We start from the raw sequence: 22,301 nt of genomic DNA, 5'->3' as shown, positions 1-22,301 counted from the left end.
AAGAAAAAAAAGGAATGAGATTATAAAAGAGGAAAAATGTTCTTATGAGAGAACACAGAAGGCCATAACAACTGTCTGAGGAATGAGAAGTTGCCTACTCATGTGTTACCAGCTTACTCTCTGAAATATATATTACATCCAAACAAGTCAGGCAAGTGCAATTTCTTCTTACTGATACCTCAGACTTACTCAAACATATAGGAACAATTATTTACCTTTTAAAGTCATTTTAACTGCCACTTACTAATTCACTGAATTATGTGGCTCTCATTAAAAAGAGGCAATATAGCATAAAGTTTTGCAAAAGAAATTAACTGCCATGCCATTCTTGACAAATATTATTAAAACCACATATATCACATTTACCTATCTTGTGTAGACTGAACAGCCCAGAGGTAACAGCAATTACGAGGATCATTTTCAGGTTCTTGAAAAGTGACAGCATATACAGGAACTCTTCCACCTTCCAACTGTGTGTAGTATCTATAACAGGCACAAAAATCAGTACACTTCATACTTCTAAGTTACAATTTCATGAAAAAGGAAGAAGATGCCTCATGTGTAAGAATTTGGGTTAGAACAACTACTGCTCTTACGATCATCTTATCTTCAAAAACACACAGGGTACAAGACATCAAGAAAATGAGCATGGCACCCCATTTCCCAGGTAGAACTGGGAAGGGTTAGAATCACTAAACCACGAACTATTCCTCCCAGTCATATAAATGTATGCCACTACATACTGTTCCCCAATAAGCAGGTACTCTAGAAAGAGATGAAATACCGCCACAACACTCCACTTCAGCTGCTTCAGTGTCCCATTACTACAACAGAATGAGTTAGAATCTGAAGAGTTCTCACAAATCCCTCGAAAAAGCATAATTAGTGAAGAGAAGACAGTGCTCAAGAAAATCCTCTAGAAGACAGGTTCTCCAGGCATTCCTCTGTGAACAATTCAAAGACAAGAGCTGATAAAATGGTATAAACAAAGACAGTGAAGATGGAATTCCCATAGGGAGCTACTAGGCAACAACACTGTCACTTCATCACTGGCGCTGTGCAGAAAAATTGAGCGTGAGGAAGTGCAAGGACAGTCAATGTTTACTTTAAAAAAAAAAAAATAGACCTAGTATATATACATTGTTATTTTCCATCTCTCTCTTTCTCCTTCACTTCAAACTTGGCAAACATTGCCAAGTAGGCACCAATCTGCTGGTGAGACAAACTGAGCAGAAAGTTTGGAAAGGTGACTATTTTGTTGACTCATTTGAAAGACAAGTTACTCAAGAAAATATTCCGATATTACTTGGAAGAAAAAAGAAGAAATATTAAATTGACAACTTAAAGGACAAATAGGTATCTATTTAATTCAATAGAGATATGATTTAAAACCTATAGTGCCTTACCTCCCTCAATAAACGGAGGTAATTCAATAAATTAAGATAAATTAATAAAATGGATTCCTCAGCAATTTTAATAAAGATTTAATTAAAAAGTATCAATACAATTATATTTGGGGCAAGTTTTTGACAGCATAAAAATTTTAAACACAGTATTTTGCCATTTTCTTGAAAAGTCTTTCTGTCAACTGAGAACTACTATTATTATGGTTATGCAGAAAAGTACTTCTGAAAGAATTTATACCCGATATCTTAGTAGAGTCATAGTTTACTAGCAAACTGAACTCCACAATGACTAAAATGCCAGATTTTGAGTTTTTTTTTTTTTGCTGTGCCGTGCGGCTTGCAGGATCTTGGTTCCCTGACCAGGGATTTGAATCCGTGCTACGGCAGTTAAAGTGTAGAGTCCAAACCACTGGACTAGTAGAAAATTCATCAAAATTCCTTTTAAATACATTGACTCAACTTAAATTGATGTGCTAAGTCACTCCTTTTTATACTAAGTCATTATTTCAGGCAATGGAAACTTATGCAGTCATTCAATCCTTAGTCTACCCTATCTTTTCCTGTTTATGCCAATCTTTAAATATTAGTAATTGAGTATATTCAGAAAGAAATTACTAATAAATCAAATAATTAAAAAGTTGTCCTTACTCTCTTTTCATGCTTTTCATGTTCCAAAGTGCTAGATAGCCATCAGAAAAACCTACAGCAAGCTGATTTGTCCGGCTTATGTAACTAAGGGTTGAAACGGCTGTTCCTGATGGGCTGACTAACTGAAAACACAGATGGCGTCCTTCTCGCATCACATTTTCTCTGATGTGCGGTACTTCAGCTGGGATGCCAGTTACAACTTCAAGGTCTAAAAAATAAATAGGACAAGTAAGATTAACAAATTATAAACAGCATAAAACCAAGTATGTCACCCATTATTCAATCAGCAGCTGAAAACTACTGGGGTCAATTAAAATAAGATTAGTGATAACAAAGCATACTGACTATATATGAACTAGCCACTTTTATTTTAAATGTTATAATTTTCAAAACACATTTAATTGTGTAGTATCTTTAAAATCTCACAGTACATATCAAATGTTACCCATTTTAACAGAATTAATTTTCTTGGGGTTTCCCTGGTGGCTCAGTGGTCAAGAATCCGCGTTCCAATGCAGGAGAGAGAAACGGGTTCAATCCCTGATCTGGGAAGACTCCCTCACGCTGTGGGGTAACTAACTAAGCCCATGCGCCACAACTACTGAGCCTGTGCTCTAGAGCCTGGGGACCAGTTACTGAAGCCTGAGAGCCCTAGCGTCAGTCCGTGCTCAGCAGCAAGAGAAGCCGCTGCTGAGAAGCCTGTGCACCGCAACTAGAGAACAGCCCCCGCCTCACCGCAACCAGAGAAAGCCTGTGCCCAGCAACAAAGACCCAGCACAGCCAAAAACAAATAAGTGATAAGAATTAATTTCCTTAACAATCATCAATAAAGCTGATGGTTTCTTTACTCAAATTTAGGAGTAACAACCTAAATATTCCCCTCAGAGAATGGCTGGTTCCAAGTCAGAAACAGAAAGTATATGAGATGAGCCTGGTATATCTTGTGCCAGAAATCTAGGAAGCTATCAAACTCTGAGGTGATGTGTCAGATTCCATGAAGGTGACTTCATTAGCAAAAACAGGACACTTTTAAGAACAATAAAAAAATAATGAAAATAAACGAATAAAGCATATTAAGTATTATGTAAAACCCCATGAGTTTCTACCTTCTTTACTTTTAAGAGACCTTACTGAACCACTGAAAGTAGCTGAGTACCAGCTTCTCACTCGGAAAATCAGTACTTAAATAAACAGTAGCATATGCCTTTATTCTGCCTTTTCTGTACAAATTGTATTTCAAGATAAACAAATATGCCTAATAAAAAAAATTCTTCTTTTAGATTAACAGAACTTTAAAATCATTTTTGCAGCCCTATTAAAATAAGAGATCTAGACAACAATGTCAATGGAGAAACAACTAATTTCAAGAATGATTTTTCAACCTTGGCCCTATTAACATTTTGGGTCAGATAATTCCCTGTTGCGCTTTATAGGATGTTAACAGCATCTCTGGCCTCTGTCTACTAGACACCACTAGCACCTTCTCTCTCCAGTATTAACAGCCAAAATTATCTTTAAATATGACCAAAAATCTAGAGGGCAAAAAAATCACCCCCAGTTGAGAACCACTGGTACAAAGGTTGATGGATCACGCTGTCATCACCTAAACCCACTGATCACTAAATATAAAACAAGACACCATGTGCCTCCTGATGTGAAACATTATGAAATAGCCGGCACTTTTGAAAGATACCTGTCAAATGTTAAATCGGAATCTAATCTGAGCTAACTTACATTTACAGAAAATATAAAATGTAAATGACACCATGTGAAGATACATAGATCATTCCAAAATATTATCTTCAGCAACACAGTGGAACTAAAAATAAATAAATGAATAAGGAGAGGATAGAGGGAGAACTGCTCTACATTTAAACAGACATGAGATGCAAACTGTCAAATGTAATGTGTTTGGATACTGGTTCAAACAATTCAAATACAAAAAGATGCTTCAGAGAAAATCATAGCAATTTCATTATGGACTAGTAATTAACACTATACCAAGTAATCATTAATGCTTTTAACAGTGGTAAATGGCATCATGATTAGTAGTAAAATAATCATTATTCACTTTAAATTAATAGACTAAAACAAAGAAGGGAGGAAAGGGAAATAGAACAGATGCACATATGGTAAATTTTGAATTTACCATACGAACTAACTTGAATTTAGGTAACAGGTTTGTGGGAATTCTTTTATTATTCTACTTGAGAATGTCCCAAATGTTTACATAAAAAAAATTCAGGCTCATTTATTGCTATAACTGTTGTGCAAGGGTATATTCCCTTAATGCTGTTAATGAAGAGGAAAAAATCCTATCACATTATAGTTGTATGAGTACCCCCCCAATCCATTCTGCTTCTGATTTTTCTCCTCAGAAAATAGCAAGTGATTAAACTTTGCCAAAATAACTAATCCATTCAATGGAATACTGTAAAGTTATTCAAGAAAATAAAGCAGACTCTTTATGTAGTGATGTGTGTAAAGAATGTATAAGAAACACTGTTAAGTTTGGAATGTATAAGAAACACTGTTAACAGTACTTATAGTTTGATAAATGTTAGGAACTTCATTTTCTATGTTGTGTGTGTTTTAGTGAAGTCTAAATAATTGTAATCATAAATTATTTATGTAAACAAAAATATACATTTTGCTTAAACCCCAAAACTCAACTTTTTGTATGCTATAAAATTCACCAGCTTCCTAATTCTCATAATTGAGAAAAAATTCACTATAAAATTAAAATTATAAAATTTCACTATAAAATTATTCTTGTGTGGAAAGGAACTACTGACTACTGAAATAAAACGTGTTTTCAACTCTACTATTTCGATCTGATGAGTCTTAATTATGAATACAGGTATTTTAATTAGCCTTACAACTATAATGACATCATGCACCAAACACACTCTGGAGCAAAACTCCATTAAGACTATTTAATTCTTTCATCAATTTTTTACAAAGAGTAGCTAAATCATTTCTAATAGTCCACAAATTCATTTTTAGTTACTGCCATTCTTACTAATTGATTCTTTTCATTTAAACTGTACCTAAAATTTTATTAAGATCAATCAGACCTCAATACATATCAAATCTCAAGGTGTAGTTTCCATCACTATGACAACTTTTTTCCCTTAAGTGCCTTTTTGGGGCCATTATTTCTACCAAATCAAACTCTTCCACATAATTTTTTTTTTTTCCTATTTATTTAATTATTTTTTTATTAGTTGGAGGCTAATTACTTCACAACATTTCAGTGGGTTTTGTCACACATTGATAGGAATCAGCCATAGATTTACACGTATTCCCCATCCCGATCCCCCCTCCCACCTCCCTCTCCACCCGATTCCTCTGGGTCTTCCCAGTGCACCAGGCCCGAGCGCTTGTCTCATGCACCCCACCTGGGCTGGTGATCTGTTTCACCATAGATAGTATACATGCTGTTCTTTTGAAACATCCCACCCTCACCTTCTCCCACAGAGTTCAAAAGTCTGTTCTGTATTTCTGTGTCTCTTTTTCTGTTTTGCATATAGGGTTACCATCTTTCTAAATTCCATATATATGTGTTAGTATGCTGTAATGTTCTTTATCTTTCTGGCTTACTTCACTCTGTATAATGGGCTCCAGTTTCATCCATCTCATTAGGACGATTCAAATGAATTCTTTTTAACGGCCGAGTAATATTCCATGGTGTATATGTACCACAGCTTCCTTATCCATTCATCTGCTGATGGGCATCTAGGTTGCTTCCATGTCCTGGCTATTATAAACAGTGCTGCGATGCCACATAATATTTTGCAGATCTAAATTTTGATCAGATAATCTGGTTCTTCAATTTCTTGTCAAACATAATTTTTACCAAAATATTGTAGTTTTAATCAGTTTTATTACATACCAACAGTTCTTAATAGTTATACTCATTCTTATATATTGGGACAAAATATTATTTGTATCTGTTTCTTAGCTGATCCAAAAATAAAAAGATCTGCATTAATATTACAGGACTATTTTAAAAATCAAGAAGGTCCTCAAGGTTAAATAGTCCTTTCCTAAAACTTTATAGATAATACACACATTTTTAAAAGTTTTTAGGTTAGCTCTTCTCCCTACATAAACTAATCAAGAGTAACATAAATCACAAAAACAAACTACTACTGAAGAGTAGATTTATAAATACACCCATAGTACTGGAAAAAAAAAAAAAGGGCTTCCCTCTAGCTCAATCAGTTAAGAGTCTGCCTGCAATGCAGAAGATCTGGGTTCGATTCCTGGGTTGGAAAGATTCCCCTGGAGTAGGAAATAGCAACCCACTCCAGTCTTCTTGCCTGGAGAATTCCAAGGACAGAGGAGCCTGGCAGGCTATAGTCCAGGGGGTTCCAAGAGTCGGACATGACTGAGCAACGAAGCACAACAGTACTAAAAGGGGAAACGGTCTCTCTATATTCTAAAAAAATTTTATTTATTTATTCAGTTTTGGCTGTGCTGCATCTTCACTGCTGGGTGGGCTTTTTCCTAGTGGTGAGCACTGGCCACTCTGGTTGGGTGTGCTGGCTTCTCGGTGTGGGCAGCTCCTCTTGCCTCGGAGCACTGGCTCCGGGCCCAGAGGGCTTCAGCAGCCGCGGCTCCCCGGCTCTAGAGGCACGTGAGCTCAGCTGCTCCTCAGCAGGCGGGGTCCTGTGGGGTCAGAGATAGAAGCCCGGTCTCCAGCACTGGCAGGCGGGAGTCGACGCCCTCTCTTTACTTATTAATTCATTAAGCTCTAGTTCTATCTCAAGATGCTATTTTGTGTGGGAAGACTTTTAAATTGCTGTTGTTTTCTATCAAATTACTTTATTTCTATCTTAGGCTCACCACAGGAACATAAACAGTATGCTAGATCCTACATAGTTGGATAATTTTATATTGTCTGATAAGGATCAAGATTTTATACCTTTCTGCCCTTCTTCTGGTATTTACTTAATAATTTGAATGATGTTCTTCAGTTGTATATCTGGGAACATGTCCCTCTCTCTTTCAAGAACTACTTTAGCCTATAAACACTTAATCAATAAAACATAGTAACTCATGCAAAAAAAATCCCCGGCGCCCAAAACAATAAAACAATACAAGCAAACAATTTTCAAAAAGACACATAAATAAGTTTTTGACTCTTTTTTTTTTTTGATTATTTAAAAAAAAAAAAAAAAAAAAACCAACCCAATGCATCAGAATATTCAGGTGCTCAATTTTGGGTTTTAAGCCAAGAATGACTAATTAATTACCTGATGCCTCTACTTCATTCTGACTGCATGACAAGTCATCCAAACATAGATCAATAAGAAGGATCTGTCCAACATCAGTTACCACAGCTGCCACACCAAAAAGCCATCGCAGACTTGGGTGTAAATGCTGAGTGCTTGCACTGGCTCCTCCATGGTTAATTATAGGTTCAATAGCTGTTACCTACAAAGCAGAATGCATCATTTGTTTTCCTCAAACAAAGTGAGAAAACACAATTAAATACACAAGAAACAAATTCTGAAGTTAAAGCAGGTTACCAGTTATACAGATATTAACATTTTCAATAGAGAAGCACAAATCTGCATTTGATACTTGTGAATCTGAGTAACATTATGAAATCTTTAGATGTAAGAATTATAACATGCAGTTGGAACAACAATTGATGTTTACCTAGAGTTTACCATATTCCAGACATTATGCTAATTAATGCACAATAACCCTTTGATACTGGACTATATATAGTTACACCCGTTCAAAGATGAAACACTCTGAGGCTTAGAAAATTTAGCTGAGTTATTCAAGTCACACAGTCATTAAGCCATTAAAATTCAAACCTAGATGCTTCTTACTTTAAAACTCTAAACCAGCTACTGTAAAAGTATATACAGCCTCTTCTCCAAAGAAGACTAAAAAATAAATCATTCCATAAAAATTTACTGTTTATGTTTTTCTTTTTATGTCCTTTTTATGCCATAAAACCTGAAGAGGTCTAACCTTTAAAAGGACTACATTATAATGGATTTCACACAAAGCTTTCACACTAATTGGATGGATGAATTTAACAAGGACTGAAATTACTTAAAGAAAATCATACTGTAGTTACACTATGGAGTTCTATTTTCCCTTTTCATCTCATGAGTCAAATTTTCAATGTCTGTACCTAATAGTCTGTATTTTAGTTTACACTTAGCTTTCCTTCTGTTTCCTATTGATTCACAGAAATTAATTTGGTACGATACTTGATAATTAAGTATTTGGTGATTTCTACTATAATACTGATGAACATCCTAGAAAGAAAAGAGAAAATTTGCTATCAGTGGTTTACGTGTTAATGTCAGGTTAAAGTTTGTTTCAGGCTGTAACCTAATATTACAGACAAAACACTGGCTTTCTCAGTATTGCATTAGTACACAAAACATTCTTTAGTGTTTCTAATTCTGAAAACTATAATTTCATGGATTATCTTCCTTTTCTAAATTATGGTAATAATAATAATGTCTATAATACTGAAGTATGTTTTCTGTAATTCCTTCAGTGAAGGATAAGTAATCTGCATTCCACATATAAATAATACATATGAAGCTATTGATAATGCTACCTTAAGTAATTTTAAAGGCAGTTAAAAGCAAATTTAAGAGGGGGTACTGTGCCCTTGTTTTTTTTAAAAAAAAAAAAAGTCAGTTGACTGAACTCCTTTTGAAGATATCTATCGCTCCCCTCCCAATCTTTTCCTTCCCCTATATTTCATCTGGTATCAGCCACTCATCCAATTAAAACTCAACAAGTTCTGTCCATGTCACTTCTGGAATATACCTTTGCAATCTGTTCCACAGTCTTCATTTCTTATGTCATTTCCTCAGTTCAGTTCATCATCCTTATTTACCTGAACTACCCAACCAAAGGGCTTTTTACACTACAATTCTGCTTTAAATTAAAAATTTCACCTACAGACTTTAGAAGGAGGCCTCTACCTGCACAACAGGCCATTCACAATCTCAATCCTCACCATTTCTGGCTCCCACTTCCTCCTTCTACTCTTCCCTGCCATTCTAAATAAGTCTAGTTTCCCAAATGTTCCATATACTGTGACTTTTTACATGCTGGGTCTCTTAGCCTGAAATGTCCAATCTTTTTGAGTAGAAGTCATCCAGGTGTTCTTCATGTTCCGAGTGCTAAAATGTTATCAAAGTACTTATTCATACTATAATCCTATAATCTGTCTTCTCCTACTAGACTACAAGCCTTTTCGGACAGCACGGACCAAGTTCAATTCATCTACTTATTTGTAAAATCTAGCACATAGCTTGATTTACAGTAAGCACTCAATAAACTGCCAAATAATTCTGGCTTTAAAATCATTATCACTGGTAAGTACATTTAAGATATCAGGCTATAAATTATTTCAGACTTTACATTAGCCCACTGGGTCTGTTTCTTCACTATAAAAACATTATCTTTTGTCATTAAGCTCCCTTTTAAGTTTAAAAATTCTGTCTAAGACTATATACATTACATATATATATATATGCACATACAAACCTACATATACTTTTGTATGTATCTAAGTGCATACTTCTTTCACACAGGCATCTACTCTTCCATGATTTTTGACTGTGTGTATTTGTGAGTGTATACATTTTCTCACCATGGAAAAAGAGGAGTAATGAATCTGAAGAAACAACTCGATTTCTATAACTACTACAAGATATCTGGCATATAGAAGGCATACATATGTTAGAATTAATAAGTGTGAATATAAAGAAACCCACTATTTAAATGTATTAATCAAATCATAAATGGTAATAAAGACATACTTCCCATATTACTCTAAGGCTGTAGACTCAAATTAAAAGAGAAAAAATAAAAAAGGCAAGGAAAACATGTCATAGTAATGAATACAGTATTTTTATAAATTTTCAGTGTCCTCATAAAACTGGAAGTAAACAATAAGACTTAGATGATACCTGTCACATAAAACATGAGAACACTACATGTTATTATTTTTACTTTGTAATTTTCTAACCAAAAATAAGCTATAATTTAAATTTTACTTAAGTATAGTTGATCGACAATGGTGTGTCAATTTCTTCTGTACAGCAAAGTGACTCAGTTATACACATATATATTCCTTCTATATATTCTTTTCTATTACAGTTTGTCACAGAATATTGAATATAGTTTCTTGTTCCACACAGCAGTACCTCGTTGTTTATCCATCCTATAAATAACAGTTTGCCTGTGCTAATCCCGACCTCCCAACCCTTCCCTCCTCTGCTCTCCCCTCAGCCCCTCTGGCAACCACAGATCTGTTCTCTACATCTGTCAGTCTGTTTTTGTCTCATAGACACGTTGATTTGTATATTTTAGATTTCACATACAGTATTTATCTCTCTCTTTCTGACAATCTGCTTAGTATTAAAATCTCAAGGTCCACCCATGTTGCTGCAAATGGCGCTATTTCATTCTTTTTGATGGCTGAGAAATATTCCGCTATGTATGTATATATACATATATCTTCTTTATCCAATTAAAGTTTTACTTTAAACGTTATGTTGCTTTGATAATATTTTTAACCTCTTTAAACATTTTAATGAAAAATAACAAACTTCCCAAAAGTAACCTAAAAATAAATGTATACAGTTCAATGAATTTTTACAAAGTGAACACACCCATGTAACCAGCAGGGGTTTAGTTTTGAAAACAGAATGCCATATATCTTAAGCAGTACCTACCCGTCCAGGAAGAACAACGGCTTTAACCACTCTTGATAAACCAAGGTCATAAAGACAGAGAATACTCCCTTCTGCTTCTTCCAATCCAATTAACAATCCAGTTCTCTTCTGCCAAGAGAATTCTTTCACAGCTAGGACTATAGGAGGCTGTTCATTTACTCCACTGAATCTATATGCAGACAACCGCTCTCCTGTTAGAGAATTCACTACCTCAAGTTGTGGACCACAGGCCAAGCAAGCAAGTCCATTTTTCCCTAAAAGAAAAAAGAAATTAAAAACTTTGCTTATTTTAATACTGTATACAACAAAACTAAATAGCAGTAAGCTCTGTTACATATATAATCTATAACTCATTATCTTCAGATTGAAATCTAAGCATTTATAGAACACAGTGGTCCTCAAAACAGTAAAATAAATTGAACTACTACTGCAATAAGAATAAAATAACCAGTAAAGGTACCGTGCTATATGCTTAAATACATTATCTCATTACTCCTTGTTACACTTCAATACAGAAATAAAGCAACTAAACTTTCATACAATTGTATGAATGAATAACTTGCCCAAAACCCATGGAGCTATGAATACCAGAGCCAAAAGTGGATCCCAAGTCTCCTTAACTCCCAAACTCATATTTTTACTACATTATACATTAAGAGTTAAATTACGTGTTACAGGAGTTAGAAAAATATAACACATGATTCTGTTGCTGAAAAGTTCAAAATCTAGGAGACAAGACATAACAGTACAATAGTAGGAAATACCAGAATCCCTTTGTGGCCCCTGACTAGTCTTATCTGGATTTTATTCTGCATGCAATATGAAGTAACTGGATTTTAAGCAGGGCAGTGACAATCTGATTTATGTTTTTAAATGTCGGTCCAGTTTTAAATGTCCAGAAAATGGACAAAAAGCTGGGGCCAAAGCAGCAGTAGGGAGATGATAACCTATGCTTGGTTGGTGGCCCTGAATAAACAAAAGTGAATTGACTAGAGATTCATCTCAGAGGCAAAACTAAAAGGATTTGCTTGCTGATGAATAATATACAGGAAGTGAGTAACACAGAAGAATCAAGAACTAGACCCTGGAATTTCTCCTTCAACAGTTAGATGAACAATGTAACTTTTACTACTAAATTGAGGCCTAACGTGCTAAAGTCCATGGGGTCTCAAAGAGTCGGACACAACTGAGCCACTGAAATGAACTGAACCACGTATCTAAACAAGTAGCTGTATATACTAGACTAGAGCTGATAGAAGTTAAGAGTTTTAAAAAATAGCATGGCACAGTGGGGCCCAGAAAACATGGGTTCAAAGCTCATTTTTACAACTTGCTTTCTGTGTACTGGGACCAAATTCTTAAACTATTTGATTTTCAGTTACAAAGAAAAGTGCCTAATTAGAAAAACCTAGTACTCCCCCAATTCAAAGTTGTTATGGTGCCTAGTATGTCACGGAAGTAGTGTTACTACCTTTAATAGTCAAGAGAAAGTGAAAGTGAAGTCGCTCAGTCATGTCTGACTCTTTGCGACCCCATGGACTGTAGCCTACCAGGTTCCTCTATCCATGGGATTTTCCAGGCAAGAATATTGGAGTGGGTTGCCATTTCCTTCTCCAGGAGATCTTCCTAACCCAGGGATTGAACCCAGATCTCCCGCACTGTAGGCAGACGCTTTACCGTCTGAGCCACCAGGGAACAGAAGTAGTGTTGTTACCTTTAATAGTCAAGAGAACAGCTCCATAAATAGCTAAATTACTAATCTATATGTCTATATTGTCTTTCTGTTAGGAAGGGTGGCTATCAAATTCATTTTTAGAGAAATCTTCTGCAATATATTTCACTAGACTGAAATCCCTAATTTAATGGTTTTTTTGGTATAATTTTCTGCTATGTTACATAGTTTAAAACATGATCATGATTAAGATATTGTTCAGATTAATGGAATTAAGCAATAAGACTTCCTGAATATATTTTATCACCTAGGGCACTACAGGCCTCCAGGCGACTCAGTGGTAAAGAACCCATCTATCAGTGCAGGAGATGCAGGTTCATCTCTGGGTGAGAAAATACCCTGGGGAAGGGCATGGAAAATCCACGGACAGAGGACAGAGGAGCGTGGTGGGCTACAGCACACACAGGGCACCACAGTCAGGTTTCTCTACCCATACGATTACTCGGTACTAATCTAAACTCATCACCACTGCCTAATTATAAAGAAAAACCAGCCACGTATTATTTCTACTTTTTAAATGCAGATACTCAATACGAAAAGGTATAAAATATATGGTATTGTAATAAAGAAAAATGAACTATAATATCCCAGGATATTCAATGAAAATGTGCTCAAGTAGGTAGAAATTATTACATATGCAGTTGTAGATGTAATATACTTACATATAAGACCACTCTAAGTGGGTTCTGCTTTTTTTTCTTCCACATTAAAGGAATCACAGTATATGTTTATTATTATTAATCTTACAAATCAAATAAGTACATTTTCAGCAACATTATTTTACCTGCAGCAAACTTTCCACGAAGCACAGATTCTAATGTTATTTCGTCTTCTCCAAGGGCTTGGATAGTCACTTCTGGGAACTGCAGAAGACCACTAGTCACCTGCGCCGTTAGGTCTCGCATACTTCCACTGCAAATAATTTTTAAAGTAAGGTTATTAAGATATATTTGTACCATAAGACATTTCATTATCTCTAACCAGAAGGAGAAAAGAAAAAGATAACCATACAAAAGTAAATAAACTGAAACTAAAATCTGATTATGAAATACATATTATGTGCTTCTAGGTCTGGGATATTCTCTAAGAAAGTATTTCCCAAACAGCCTGAGGAGAGTAAAGATTCATTAAACCAGATGTCCTAAGGATATACATGAATCCTACACAGATTCTTTGAAGACTGGGTTCAATGCAATTAATTGCACTGCTACATTCACTCTCAAAAAGCACTTCACACACAAAACAGGAAAAAAATTATACTGTTTTAGAAAAGTTACCACCACAGTAAAAGAGGAGAAAGTCCAGGAAAAATGCCAAACTCACCTCAGGAACTGAGTGTGGTATATGTCTTTAACTGGATAGAAAAAAAAAAATTCTTTCCTTTCCAGTATATAGAAGACTAGAAAGTCCTAAATGACTTTCCCACTGTAAACAAGAAAAAATGATGGCTGAACTATAAAAATATCTTTCTGAATGATTACTGGCAAATCCAAATGTAGAAACAGTATGAATTTTGCAAGATATAAAAGCTGGCTTGGATCTTGAAGGTTAGCTACTCAATACAGTCCTGGTGACCCTAATCTTGTTTTGAGCATCCTGAGGTCCAAAGGAAAAAAACCCTAGGGCTAACAAAGCCAATGGAAGCTAAGGGCCTCCCCCCACCCCACCCCAACCCCATTAAACTCCATAGCGCTGTATCAGCAAATAGGTGAGTGACAGAAACACTCTCTGTGCAGGAAAAGGAGCAGTTCATTTTGACCACAACCTAAAGTTTCTACACACGAAAAAGAAAAATTCCCTTCATACAAATTAGTACCCAGAATTCAAGGCATGGTACCAGAAAATACTCAGGTTAAAAGTATCATATAAAGTAGTCTCAGGTTGGTAATGCTCCAAGCAACCCATAGAAACTACCAAATATTTTCTAGAATCTCAAGAGTTCTCAAAGATGAAGTTTCAAAGAAAATGAACTTACAGTCAAAATAACAAAACAAGTATATCATGATCAGTAACAAGCAGAATTATCCTATCAAAGACTTCATTCAGATACTGAAATAAGAGAATAAAAAATAGGTATGTTTAATAGGTTTAAAGAAACCAAGGATTTATTAGCTTGCTAATGAGGAATAAACTAAAAATTACAATGAAAATTGGTCAAATAGATTTGGGGAATGGGGGAAGAACTGCTGGAATGAAAAATGAAATAAGTAAAATTTAGAACTCGGGGGGGGGGGGGCGGGGGGGAAACCTCAATGGAGCAGTGAGAATGTAGCAGCTACAATGCAACAATATGGACCAACATCAAAGTATATTAAAAGTAGAGAAAATACATGCAGAATTACACTTACAACTGAGCTATTAGGGAAGCCCTACATAAAGTTTAAAAGACTGCAAAACTAAACAAAACATTGCCTAAGAATACAAACTCATGTAGCAAAACTGAATAAAACAAAGGATACCATAAACACAAAGTAAGAGGAGAGAGGGGCCTGGATGGAGAGGAACAGTGACGGACACCAAGTAATTAACTTTCTTTTTCTAAACAGTGGTGGTGAGCACACAGGTATTCTTTGTATCATGCTTCTTTGTTATTTACAAATATTCTTTTGTGCCCACTCAACAAATATTTTTTTTAACAATTAATCATTTTGTACCTACTTAATAGTCAACAAAAACACACTCAAAAGATAAGAAAAGCTGTAGAGAGAAAAAAATGCAGCACAAGAGACAGAGATGAGTATTTAAAAGTTATAGACAATACAGGGGGAAAAAATCTAACATATGTTTATTCAGAATCCCCCAAAATATAATACTAACAGCAAGGAAGAGACAATATTCTAAAAGATGTTTCCCAGATTTGTAAAGACAAATTTTCTGAAGTCAGGAAGAGCAGTAAATTCTAGATCAAATAAAAAGAAGTGACTTTTCAACAACAGCAGAAATCAGAAGTCTTCAATATCTTTAAAATTCTAAGCAAAAAATGGTTGTCAACATATAATTTATATATCACTGAAATGATCCCCCCAAACAAATATGAAAACACATTTTTGACAAAAACTTAAGTTTTGCACAAACAGATCCTCCTTAAAGGGAATTCTAAAGCAAGGCTTCAGATAGAATAATGATCAAACACAACTTCTAAGATACAAAAAGAATGGTTTGTCAAAGTCCTGGTAAATAGATGAACTGTAATAACTGTAATATGCTAGTGATGCACAAATAGGTCGCTGAAACAAGTAATTTAGACACAGAACCACAAAAATTTAGACGATATGTGGATATTTCAAACCAGAGCAGAAGTATGGATTATTCAGTTAAAGTTACTGGGACAATCTGCTACTCATTTCCAGCAAAGAAGCTACACATTGGTAGAGCAAAACAAGTCATCCACACACATACTACTAAACACTCCTCTAATAGCTACAAAATGAATAAAAGTACATGTGTATGTGTACAGAATGAAATAATACAGAAAAAAATCCATAGAATTTGAATACTCTTCAGTTTGGAAAGAAGTAAATTAAAAGGGTGAATATAGATAACCCGAGGAAAACACCAGATTAAAAAGCCTCTCATTACATACTATGTAACACTGGACCTCCTATCTCCTCTCCAGCAGATCTTCCCAACCCAGGAATCGAACGGGGGTCTCCTGCATTGCGGGCAAATTCCCTACCAACGAACAATCAGGAAAGCCCTGGACCTTGTTAGAGTGCCATTTTCCAGGGCACTGTGCTACTTTCGTGGGAGAAAGGCATTAATGTCCAAAGGAGAGTCCCTACCAGGAGAATGATATCAACCAGGTACAAGTCATTTTACGAGGTACAAGGTTCCCCAGCAGGGACTACACACAACTCTAACCCTCAGCCCAGGCCATTCTCAGAAAATAAAATAAATACTACCTGACTGAACCTATGTCAAAACAATAGTTAACAAACATCGTTAAAAGATACGGATTCCCAGGTGGCTCAGTGGTAAAGAATCCATCCGCTAATGCAGGAGATGCAGGTTCAATCCCTCACTGGAAAGATCTCCTGGAAGAAATGGTGACCCACTCCAGGATTCTTGCTTGGATAATCCCATGGACAGAGGAGCCTGGAAGGCTAGAGTCCATGAGGTCACAAAGAGTCACAACTCAGAGACACACAAAGAGACTGAGAGGTTGCAGAGACACACAGCTGAGAAACTGAGCATGCTTAAAAGATGTTTCTTAAAAATCAAACCAAACCAAAAACTAGCACCTTTAGAAAGAAATGACTGATGCGTTACAAGAAATTATCATAAATTACTAAACACAGGAATTACTAAATTCCTGTCCTTTCAGTTTTTCTTATAAAATTAATTTTCTAAAAAATAACATTAATTTTATTCATTTCATAAAACTATTCTGTATGTGAAATCTTTCTAAAAAGTGACATTTACAGTCTATTTCATTTCATAAAACTAATCTCTATGAAATCTTCTATTGGTATTGGCTATAGCGATGTCTGAAATACAACATATTAGCACTACTTACTTAGAGGTGATATGTTCCTCTCTTTATGTTTTGATATGGCTTCAATTTTTTTAATGTCTTTCATTTTTATAAAATCAATAATTAAAGAATTAAAAAAAACAAATCTAAAATAAAAATAAAGCTCTGAAAATACAGGAGATATTTATATAACCTAAGATGGGAAGAAGGTGCCAATCAAACTAATATTCACTTAACAATCAAGAAAATGCCATGTTGGGACTTCCCTGGTGGTCCAATGGCAGAGAGACCCCGAGCTCCCAGTGCAGAGGGCCCAGGTTAAAGATTCCTGGTTTGGGAACTATATCCCTCATGCCACAACCAAAGATCCCGAGTGCCATCCTAAGACCGAGCAGAGACAAATAAAAATTAATAAAATGTTTAAAATGGAAATTTTCTTAAATTAGATATTATTTCTAGACACTAGAAATGATATCACCCTTCTTAAAAAAAGAAAAAGAAAATGCCATGCTATATCCTCTATCTCATCATCAGATCATCAGAAGAAAGAAACCCAGGCTTCAAATATTCTAAGACAGCAACACCACATTCCTTCCAAAGTGACAAACATGACTAACCATTCCCTATGTGGCTGCTACCATGACACCTCAAAGTCAACATTTCCAAAATGAAACAATCTTTCTCCCTCCTCTCTACAGATTTGTTTCTATTCTTCTGTTTCTTCTCTGGGTTAATGATTCCATCACTACCAGAAACTTTGAGGACTTAGTTAAAACAATGATTCTTCAAAAAAAACAGAAAACTTTCCTTGTCCGGGTTAAGTTACAATTCTGTTTGTTCCCGATGAACCTGGTACGTTCCCTATCACGGATGGCACTTATATCGCACTCTGTAACTGACTCTTTGTATCCCCAACTAGAAAGTTCTTTAGGGGACAGATCCGATCTTACTTACTTTAACCCTACTAGTTTCACTAAAGGGGGCAAAGAATATTGACTACATAATAAGTGGTTTATTTTTCCACCCTTTACCATGCAGTACAAACTGTTAATAAAACCCACTCATTTTACAAATAAATAAATTTCTGAATTCCAGTGATTCAGTCTTTGTCAAAGACTAGACTATTTATTTATTGGTCTTTTGATCTCCAGTTTCCTGTTCTTTCTGGTCATTCTATAATTGGCAAGTACTTAGTCCCACTACCAATTTATGTGAAAAGAAAAAACAGATTTGAAAAGGTTACTCAGAAAGTTAATAAAACATTAGCTACAATTTTCTATTCAGGCTATAAATCTTCTAGACAAAACTCTAATCAACTACCTCAAAAAACATATTTGTTAGCATTAACTCAAAAAACTAAAAAAAAGTTATGTTTGAGATTTCCCAGTCATTAAACGTGGAATTTTTTTTTATCCAAAACAGATCCAAAGTATAACCAAACTAAATTAAACTATTATTACTATAACATATAGTCAGTGAAAAGTACTGTCCATTCATCAGCCTCTTATATTAACATCTTATATTTACATGACAACCTACGCTCAAGTTTTAGATGCTGAAAGCATTATGTTTTCAGAAATGATTGTATCCCTCTTCTAAACATTTTAGCACCAAAGGAAATTTTACACAAATTTAGGCAGGAAAGAGGATTTCACCTCTGATGACCTTTTAATGCCTTGATTTAAAAGAATATAATGGTAAACTGAAGTGAATACATTTTTCCTATTAAACTTGAAACCAAAATCATTTCTCTAGAGCTAAAACCTTCAAAATTCCAAACACTTTGGGTAGCTTTACCCAAAGTATAATCAGTGGAGTGTTCATGGCCATTAAGCAAAAAAGTTCCAGGATCACTGCAATTTCATCAACATTACCCTAACAGAATTCTTAGAAGACTTTCACAAAGTGATTCTAAAACTCATCTGACAGGTGCACAATAATCAAATTTTTGAAAATGAAATATAATAAGTGTTCATTTCTCAGGCTGGATGTATTTTCTGTTACACTCTTTTTAATTAAAAACAAGTATTATGATGTAGAAGAAATGGCTCAGTCACAATAATATTCAAGAACAGAATTGTCATTTCCATTCCCAATATACTCTCCCACCTTAAAAAAAAAAGAAAGAAAATATATGAAAACAAGTTGTTCAGAAACAGGACAATAGGTAGCACAGAGAAGAAAAACAAGGTGACCTCTAGGACTGAACAATGTTACTATGTATAGAGAGAATCCAGGACACAGAGCTGACTCAAATTCACAGGGTAGAGTAACTGTAGTGCAAAGGGCCACACAAAGAACTCCAGGGATCTGCAGTGGGTTCCCCTGAATCTTCATCTGATTAGCATAAGCATATAAGGAAAGTACCAGAGACCAAGGAATGAGTCACTGGAAATGATCCACAAAACGCTCACAGGCCCAGGTGTAACTCCAGAGTCGGGGCGGGGAGGGGGGAAGAACACCTAACACATGGGCAATGAGCAGAGTACTCAGAAAGGTCCTGACTGCTTCAGTGGTGGGGAGAAAAATCAGGCCCTGTTTAAAGGCTGTTTTGGTCTAAAACAAGCAAGCCTCAAAAGAATAAAACTGTTTCTGAGAAACTCAGCTGCATCCCCAAACAAAGCTCAAGAATATCTAAGTATCTGCAAAAATATCCAGTACTCAGGAAAATAAAATTCACAGTGTCTGGCATCCAACTGAAAAATGGCAGACATCCGAAGAAACAGCAAAATACGACCCTTTAGTGGAAAAAAAACAAACCGAAACAGACCTAGAAATCACACAGAAGTTAGAATTACTGGATAAGAAACGTAAATCAATTAGTTATTCTAACTAGAGTCCCTACATCCGACAAGATAGAGGAAAGCATGAACACGTTAAGGAAAGATATGGAAGATATCCAAAGTCTAAATCAAATTTCTAGCAATAAGAAAATATACTGGATGGGATTAACAGATTAGACACAGAAAGTATTAGTTAACTTAAACACCCATAGTAGACACTAAACTGAAGCACAGTAAGAAAAAAAGACTGGGGTGAGGAAAGAAAGGAGAAAGCATCAGTGACCTATGAGACAAGCTGAGTGACCTAATACATGTACTCAGTTCAGTTCAGTCGCTAAGTCGTGTCCAACTCTTTGCGACCCCATGAATCACAGGCCTCCCTGTCCATCATCAACTCCCGGAGTTTACTCAAACTCAAGTTCATAGAGTCGGGGATGCCATCCAGCCATCTCATCCTCTGTTGCCCCCTTCTCCTCCTGCCCCCAATCCCTCCCGGCATCAGGGTCTTTTCAATCTCCAAAAGGAGAAGACAGAAATACCTGGAAAACTAACGGCCAAATTCTCCCTCAATTTGATGAAAACTATGACCTACAAAACCATCTAGAACTAACAAGAAGAAAAGATGTCCTTTATATCACAGGGGACTGGAATGCAAAAGCAGGAAATCAAGAGATACCTGGACTAACAGGCAAGTTTGGCCTTGGAATACAAAATGAAGCAGGGCAAAGGCTAACAGAGTTTTGCCAAGAGAAAGCACTGGTCATAGCAAACACCCTCTTCGAACAACACAAGAGACAACTCTATACACAGACATCACCAGATGGTCAATACTGAAATCAGACTGATCATGTTATTTGCAGCTGAAGATGGAGAAGCTATATAGTGTCAGCAAAAACAAGACGGGGAGCTAGCTAACTGTGGCTCAGATCATAAACTCCTTACTGCAAAATTCAGACTTAAATTGAAGAAAGTAGGGAAAACCTCTAGAACATTCAGGTATGACCTAAATCAAATCTCTTACGATTATACAGTGGAAGTGATAAATAGATTCAAGGGACTACATCTGATAAACAGAGTGCCTGAAGAACTATGGACGGAGGTTCATGACATCGTATAGGGGGCGGTGATCAAGACCATCCCCAAGAAAAATAATGCAAAAAGGCAAAATGTTTGTCTGAGGAGGCTTTACAGATAGCCAAGAAAAGAAGAGATGCAAAAGGCAAAAGAGAAAAGGAAAGCTATACCCATCTGCATACAGAGTTCCAAAGAATAGCAAGGAGAGATAAGAAAGCCTTCTTTGGTGATCAATGCAAAGAAATAGAGGAAAACAAAAGAATGGGGAAGACTAGAGCTTTCTTCAAGAAAACCAGAGATACCAACAGAATATTTCATGCAAAGTGGGCAAAATAAAGGGCAGAAACAGTATGGACCTAACACAAGCAGAATATATTAAGAAGTGGCAAGAATACACAGAAGAGCTATACAAAAAAGATCTTAATGACCAAGATAACCACGATGGTATGATCACTCACCTAGAGCCAGTCATCTGGGAATGCGAAGTCAAGTGGGCCTTAGGAAGCATCACTACAAACAAAGCTAGTGGAGGTGATGGAATTCCAGTTGAGCTATTTCAAATCCTGAAAGATGATGCTGTGAAAGTGCTGCACTCAATATGCCAGCAAATTTGGAAAACTCAGCAGTGGCCACAGGACTGGAAAAGGTCAGTTTTCATTCCAATCCCAAAGAAAGGCCATGCCAAAGAATGTTCAAACTACCGCACAATCGCGCTAATCTCACACACTAGCCAAGTGATGTTCAAAATTCTCCAAGTCAGGCTTTAACAGTATGTGAACCATGAACTCCCAGATGTTCAAGCTGGATTTAGAAAAGCCAGAGGACCCAGAGATCAAATTGCCAACATCCACCGGATCATGGAAAAAGCAAGAGAGTTTCAGAAAAACATCTACTTCTGCTTTATTGACTACGCCACAGCCTTTGACTGTGTGGATCACAATAAACTGTGGATAATTCTTAAAGAGATGAGAATACCAAACCACCTTACCTGCCTCCTGAGAAATCTGTATGCAGGTCAAGATGCAACAACACACATGGAACAATGGACTGGTTCCAAATTGGGAAAGGAGTACGTCAAGGTTGTATACTGTCACCCTGCTTATTTAACTCATATGCAGAGGACATCATGTTAACTGCCAGGCTGGATGAAGCACAAGCTGGAAACAAGATTGCCGGGAGAAATATCAACAAACTCAGATATGCAAATGACACCACTCTTCCAGCAGAAAGCAAAAAGGAACTAAAGAACCTACTGATGAAAGTAAGAGGACACTGAAAAAGTTGGCTTAAAACTCAACATTCAGAAAACTAAGATTATGGTATCCGGTCCCATCACTTCATGGCAAGCAGATAGGGAAACAATGGAAACAGTGAGAGGCTTTATTTTCTTGGGCTCCAAAATCACTGCAGAAGGAATGCTTTCTCCTTGGAAGAAAAGCTATGACAAACCTA

At 36.0% G+C, this 22,301-nt stretch overlaps 1 protein-coding gene across 2 annotated transcripts in view; it reads right to left on the bottom strand.

The window, feature by feature from the left end:
- AHCTF1 (AT-hook containing transcription factor 1) overlaps window positions 1–22,301 on the bottom strand; it is an 83,250-nt gene that overhangs the window by 54,835 nt on the left and 6,114 nt on the right. For both annotated transcript variants that reach the window (XM_061160201.1, XM_061160200.1), the window contains exons 2-6: window positions 13,303–13,430; window positions 10,787–11,040; window positions 7,316–7,496; window positions 2,055–2,262; window positions 367–483 (exon numbers count right to left, since the gene is read on the bottom strand). In XM_061160201.1, coding sequence (XP_061016184.1) covers window positions 367–483; window positions 2,055–2,262; window positions 7,316–7,496; window positions 10,787–11,040; window positions 13,303–13,423 — 881 coding nt within the window. In that variant the 5' untranslated portion in view covers window positions 13,424–13,430. The remainder of the gene's footprint in view (window positions 1–366; window positions 484–2,054; window positions 2,263–7,315; window positions 7,497–10,786; window positions 11,041–13,302; window positions 13,431–22,301) is intronic.

This window comes from Dama dama, chromosome 14, assembly GCF_033118175.1.
Source record: "Dama dama isolate Ldn47 chromosome 14, ASM3311817v1, whole genome shotgun sequence".
Classification (NCBI taxonomy): Eukaryota; Metazoa; Chordata; class Mammalia; order Artiodactyla; family Cervidae; genus Dama; species Dama dama.
Note: the sequence above shows the minus strand (reverse complement) of the source record. Positions and strands in the feature narration are given on the sequence as shown.